Genomic DNA, 5,877 nt, shown 5'->3' on the forward strand with positions numbered 1-5,877 from the left:
TTTGAGATGGGTGACCAGAGCCGTGTGTCATATTCACGGAGTGGCTGTGCCGTGGATTTACAATGGCATCATGCTAGAAACAGAATCCTAGAACACTAGAACTGGAAGGGACCTCGCGAGTCATTGAGTCCAGTCCCCTGCCCTCACGGCAGGACCCAGCACCATCTAGATCATCCCTGCCAGGTGTGTGTCCAACCTGCTCTTAAATATCTCCTGAGATGGAGATTCCACAACCCCCCTCGGCAATTTATTCCAGTGTTTAACCACCCTGACAGGAACTTTTTCCTAATGTCCAACCTAAACCTCCCTTGCTGCAGTTTAAGCCCATTGCTTCTTGTCCTGTCCTCAGAGGCCAAGGAGAACAATTTTTCTCCCTCCTCCTTGTGACACTCTTTTAGATACCTGAAAACTGCTATCGTGTCCCTTCTCCGTTTTCTCTTTTCTAAACTAAACAAGCCCAATTCTTTCAGTCTTCCCTCATAGGTCATGTTCTCTAGACCTTTCATCATTCTCGTTGCTCTTCTCTGGACCCTCTCCAATGTATCTACAACTTTCTTGAAATATGGTGCCCAGAACTAAACACACTACTCCAAGTGAGGCCTAACCAGCGCAGAGTAGAGCGGCAGAATGACTTCTCGTGTCTTGCTCACAACCCACCTGTTAATGCATCCCAGAATCATGTTGGCTTTTTTTGCAACAGTCAACAGTGTGACACATATTTAGCTTGTGGCCGCACTATAACCCCTAGATCGCTTTCTGCAATGGTTTGCTATACTCCTGTGTTAATGGACTCTTACAGCAGCCTTACTTTTTTTTTTTTGACTGGCACTGCACCTTGAGCAGCTGTTTTCAGCAAACAAGCCACAAGGACTCCAAACTCTCATCCCGGGGTAACAGTTAACGTACACCAGCTGGAAGTGTAAGTTGGGATCATGTTTTGCAAAGTTATCAACATTGAATTTCATCTGCCATTTTCCTGTCCGGTGGCCCAGGATAACTCTGCGCCTGACCACTCCGAATGTAACCGGCTTGATTAATTTTGTATCCTCTGCAACCGTCGCCTGCTCACCGTTTACGCCCAGGCGGAGAGAAGCTGGCCTGGGTCCGCCCCCGCTCCCCCCAGGGCTGCGCTAGTCAAAGCGGCTGCTTCTCCGGGGACTTTGCAGGACTCGTTCCCTCTCATCAGCCCTAGCCCGGAACAGAACCGAGACCGACAGCGGGATGTGGGAGCCGGTTTATTGAAACCCGGGACTAAACACAGGTACAAGCGCCCCGGGGGCTCCAGCAGCGCGAGGCCCGGTGCCAGCCAGACCGGGCCACCTCTCCCCGGCTTGCTCGGACCACTGCACTCTGCCTGCCCGGAGTGCGGCTGGCACCGCGCTCTGCCTGCCCCGGGCGCCGGCTGGCCAGGGTGCCGAGGCCAGGGTGGATCAGGGATAATCCTCAGCCAGGCGCGTCCGCCCTGCGCGTAACGCCCACGGGCCGGGCACGCCCCACCCAGCCACCTTCTCCTGGCCAGCCTAGCGCTACCAGGGCCGCCACAGCGCCTGGCTCCCGCCGGGCACCGAGGGTCCTTGCTCCACGGGGCCGCCCCGCTGGGCTGCAGCGCCCGGCTCAGTCTGGGAGCGGCGGGCGCCGGGCCGCTGCGTGTAGGGCCTGGGGCCGCCCGCTGGCTGCTCCGCCCCGCGACTGGGCCTGGAGCTCCGGGGCCCCGGGTGGGCCGCGACGGGGCTGCTGTCCGTGGTCCTGCAGCCCGAGCCGCTCCCCAGCGGCGCAGCCCGGGCGAGCTCCTGCAGCAGGTGGAAGGAGGACGCGTCGCTGCCCCCCTCGGAGCGCAGCAGGAATTGGTTCACGCCGTTCAGGCAGCTCCGGAAGCCGGCCTGGTAGTCAGCGCCTGGGGAGGGGAGAGCAGGTGAGCAGCCCAGGGGCGCGCAGCAGCGAGGGGCCCGGCGCCCCCCATCCGCGGATCCAGGGCCGAGCCCCGGCGAGCAGCGCCCGCCCGCTGGGAGCCCAGGACTCTGCGCGCGGCTCTGCGCAACCAGCGGGGCGCCCCGGGGGTCCTGACCCCGCTGCGCAGCGCGAGCCCAGTTCTGCTCGGGGAGCCTGGGGCGCTGCGTTCCCCCGCGGGCCTCGCCCCCTGCGCGCCCAGTGCCAGGCTGCGGCCCCGGCCTGAGGGCAGGGGGCGGGCGGGCAGCGCGATTTCTGCCCTGCAGCCCAGCCAGGAGAACGGGCCCCGCGCCTCCCCAGTCTGAGAGCCGGGTTCCTGCCCGCTGCGAGTGGCGGGGCACAGGACCCGCATCGTGTCCACACGGGGCTCGATACAACGGGGCGAGGGCTCGAAATCCGGAACCACGGTCCGCTCCGTAGCCCGGCCCCAGCCAAAGGCAGCCCCAGGGCCCTCTCCGCGCACCACTACTCGTCAAGGGACCTCCCCGGAGAGACACCGGAGCTCAGAGATTCGTTCCGGATCCGCACCCCCTTCTCCCCGGACACAACCGCCGGTTTCGGGGGGGGGGGGGGGGGCCGGTACCTTGCACCGATGTCTGGAGACTTCTCATGTACTTGACACTCAGCTCCAAGATATCCGCCTTCTCCAGCTTGCGCTTTCGGATCTGGGGAGAGACCCGGCCCTGCGGTAAATACCGGAGCGAGCGGGCCCGGACCGCGCCTCGGGCCACCCTGTCATTGCGGAGCCGCCCGGGACACGGGAAAGGCGCGTAGACCCAGCGATGGCCAGGGCTGCTGAGGGCTAAGCAGAGTGCGGGGGGGGGGCAAGGGGGGCGGTGGAGCGGTTGTCTGGATAGTGGTGCGGGGGTAGCGATTTGTGTGCAGAGGGAGATGCGGGGGTATCGGTGCGGGGGGGTTGCGGGGGTATCGTTGCGGAGGGTTGCGGGGGTTGCGGGGGTAGCGTTGCGGAGGGTTGCGGGGGTAGCGTTGCGGGGGTAGCGGTGCGGGGGGTTGCGGGGGTAGCGTTGCGGAGGGTTGCGGGGGTAGCGGTGCGGGGGGGTTGCGGGGGTATCGGTGCGGAGGGTTGCGGGGATAGCGGTGCGGAGGGTTGCGGGGGTTGCGGGGGTAGCGGTGCAGGGGGTTGCGGGGGTAGCGTTGCGGGGGTAGCGGTGCAGGGGGTTGCGGGGGTAGCGGTGCGGGGGGTAGCGGTGCGGGGGGTTGCGGGGGTAGCGTTGCGGAGGGTTGCGGGGGTAGCGGTGCGGGGGGTTTTGCGGGGGTAGCGTTGCGGGGGGTTGCGGGGGTAGCGGTGCGGGGGGGGGTTGCGGGGGTAGCGTTGCGGAGGGTTGCGGGGGTAGCGGTGCGGGGGGGGGTTGCGGGGGTAGCGGTGCGGGGGGTTGCGGGGGTAGCGGTGCGGGGGTAGCGTTGCGGAGGGCGGGGGTAGCGGTGCGGGGGGTTGCGGGGGTAGCGTTGCGGAGGGTCCGGGGGGGGGGTTGCGGGGGTAGCGGTGCGGGGGGTTTTGCGGGGGTAGCGGTGCGGGAGTTGCGGGGTAGCGGTGCGGGGGACTCACGTGGTGGGAATAGTGCTTTTCTAGCAGCGCCTTCAGCTGCTCCAGAGACACGTTAATCCGAGCTCGCCTCTTCTTCTCCATTAGGGGTTTGGAAATCTGCGGGGGGGGGGAGAGAAAATGTTACCGGGGTTTGTCCTCCGCCCCCCCCCCCCCCAACTACACGCCTCTCTCCCGGCGGGGCCGCGGGCCCACCTTGCGGAAGCTGCCCAGCTGCGGTGTCTCCTGGCCCGCCGGCGCTGGGAGCATGTTCCCCTCTGGGAGCGAGCGGCCCTGGGCATCCGCAGCCGCGGGCGGGAGCCGGATTTATACGGGGCCCTCGCTTTACATGTCAATGCGGGCATTCAGGCGCGGAGCGCCTCCCCGAAGGGGCCAGGGCGGGGCGGCCCGGCTGGCGCAGGGGGCTCCCGTGGCCACGGGCTGCGTGACTGGCCAGGCGCTGGGAGGGGGGGCGGGTTGAGAAGGACTTTACCGGGATGCTCAGTGTCGTTTGCGTGTCTCGCTGCGGGTAGCCCGGAGCCACGAGCCAGCCTGACACCCCCGGCGGGGGGGGCTCCGCGTGTGTGTGTGCGCGGGGGGGGGGGGCGGCATCACTAATTAGCTCCACCCCCCCCCCCCCCCCGCGGGGCTCAGCAGGCTCTGGGCGCGCGGCTCGGAGCTAGGGACACGCGCGCGGCAGGGGCGTGCTGGGGCCGGGCCGGGCTGTGCAGCGCCGCGCACCGCAAGCGCCAGCTGGGTCTCTGCTCTCAGTCGCTGCCTCACCGGGCCCAGCGGGCCGCCGATGCGAATTAACAAAGGGTCCGTCCCCTCCCCAGGCCAGGGGGCCGCGCGGAGATGAAGACATGCCAGCCAGGGCCAGCAACCCCTCCTTTCTGGCCGCGTTTCACGCTTGGCGCGGGGCGGCCAGGGTAGATTAGCGGCCCTAATGGCCGGACAATGCAGCAATTTTCTGCTCCTTCCAGCCCTTCACAGCGCCCGGGGCTCGATTTCTCCGCTCTGCGCGGGGACACGCGCGGACACGTGTTGCATTAAAGCGTGCGCCGCGGGCCGCGGGAAGGGTGCGCAGCGCGCGCCGCGGGTGTCCCCTGTCCCGTGCACACGCACCCCCCTGCCGCGGGGCCGCTCGGGCTCTCTGCCGCGGGCTTTTGTCCGGAGTCAGAACTACCCGGGCGCCCCTTCCCCAGCTGCACGTGGGAAACCAGCGCGGGGAGGGGGGCGGGGGCGTTCCCGGATTCGCCTCGCTTCCAAATGGCCTTGCAAAGTCCGAATTCCTGCCGCGCACTCGGCTCAAAGGGGTTTAGAACAGACAATTAGGTCTGGTCCGGACACAAAACCCCAGATGTTTGGGAAGCCCAGCCCGGTCGTGAGAGCCAGAGCCGCGGCGCTTTTCCCCAGCCCGGGCAGAACGCAACGCGCAGCCCCGGGGGGACGGGGCTGGAGCCCCGGTTCGCCCGCAGGGAGGGCGCCTGAATCGTGGGGTTCTCCCGCTCGCTGGGGAGGGGACCCCCCAAACCTCCCCAGGGAGCCCGCTGCCCGAAGCACGTACCCGGGGGCTGGTAACACGGCGGCAAAGCCAAACTTCCCCCCAGCATTCCCCGCTGAGCCCTTCTCCCGGGGGGGCGAGGGGTACTAAAATGGAGCCCGTGGGGGGCCGGGCCCTTGCCTTCAACGGAAGAGGCGCAGGATCGGGCCCAGCCCGGTACAACCAGAGCCCGCAGCGCACGCTGCCGGGGCGCGGGGCGCAGGGCGGGGGCGGGGCTGGGCTGCCCGGGGCGCAGGGCGTAGGGCAGCAGCGCAAATACCGAGGGAACGTGTCGCTCGGAACCAGGCGGGTTTTACTGCCACGGGGCAGCCCGCGGGCGGGGCCCCATCCCTGACGCCCAGGGCTTGCAGACGGGCGCGGGTGCAGCGCGGAGCCAGCCGCCCCGTCGCGTAACTTGGGTCAGGAGGCCCGGAGCGGGCCCGTCCCGCCTGTCACAGCTGCCCGGGGGCGGCGAAGGGACAATGGATCAAAGGGCCGCGGGGGCCCGGGCTGGCCCTGCTCGCTGGTGCGCGGCGAAGGTGGGGGGAGAGTTTCTCCCAGCGGCTGTTCGGGGTCGGGCCGAGCGCCGCCGCGCCCAGGAGCCGGTGCCCGCGGGGCTGGAGCGAGCTGGCGGGACGAGCTCTGTATTAACCCCCTCGCCCGCGCCCCAGGAGCCGGGAGGCCGGATTCCAACCCAGCGCGTGTGGCTGCGAACCGGGGCTCTGCCCCCAGGCCTGGCCTGTCCCCCTCCCCCCGCCGGGCTGGTGCGCAGGGCTGCGCTCGCTGCACAAGCTCCTGGGCCAGAGGCCGGATTAGGCGGGAGGGTCTCGGCCCCGGGGGGGGC

At 68.0% G+C, this 5,877-nt stretch overlaps 1 protein-coding gene across 1 annotated transcript; it reads right to left on the minus strand.

Moving 5' to 3' along the window:
* Positions 1 to 1,228: 1,228 nt before the first annotated feature.
* On the minus strand, positions 1,229 to 3,803 carry HES3 (hes family bHLH transcription factor 3). The gene is made up of 4 exons (XM_075906077.2): positions 3,707 to 3,803; positions 3,515 to 3,610; positions 2,531 to 2,612; positions 1,229 to 1,894 (listed from the first exon to the last, which is right to left on the minus strand). The coding sequence occupies exons 1-4, from the start codon at positions 3,758 to 3,760 to the stop codon at positions 1,527 to 1,529; spliced, it is 600 nt and encodes a 199-aa protein (XP_075762192.2). The 5' UTR covers positions 3,761 to 3,803; the 3' UTR covers positions 1,229 to 1,526.
* Positions 3,804 to 5,877: the final 2,074 nt, after the last annotated feature.

Source organism: Pelodiscus sinensis, chromosome 24 (genome assembly GCF_052426305.1).
Source record: "Pelodiscus sinensis isolate ZL-2025 chromosome 24, ASM5242630v1, whole genome shotgun sequence".
Classification (NCBI taxonomy): domain Eukaryota; kingdom Metazoa; phylum Chordata; order Testudines; family Trionychidae; genus Pelodiscus; species Pelodiscus sinensis.

Coding starts and splice junctions, on each gene's coding strand:
- HES3 (XM_075906077.2), bottom strand. CDS start 3,760: ATGCTCCCAGCGCCGGCGGGCCAGGAGACACCGCAGCTGGGCAGCTTC. Junction 3,611..3,706: donor AGCTGGGCAGCTTCCGCAAG/GTGGGCCCGCGG, acceptor CCCCCCCCGCAG/ATTTCCAAACCCCTAATGGA. Junction 1,895..2,530: donor TCTCCAGACATCGGTGCAAG/GTACCGGCCCCC, acceptor TCCCCTCCCCAG/GCGCTGACTACCAGGCCGGC.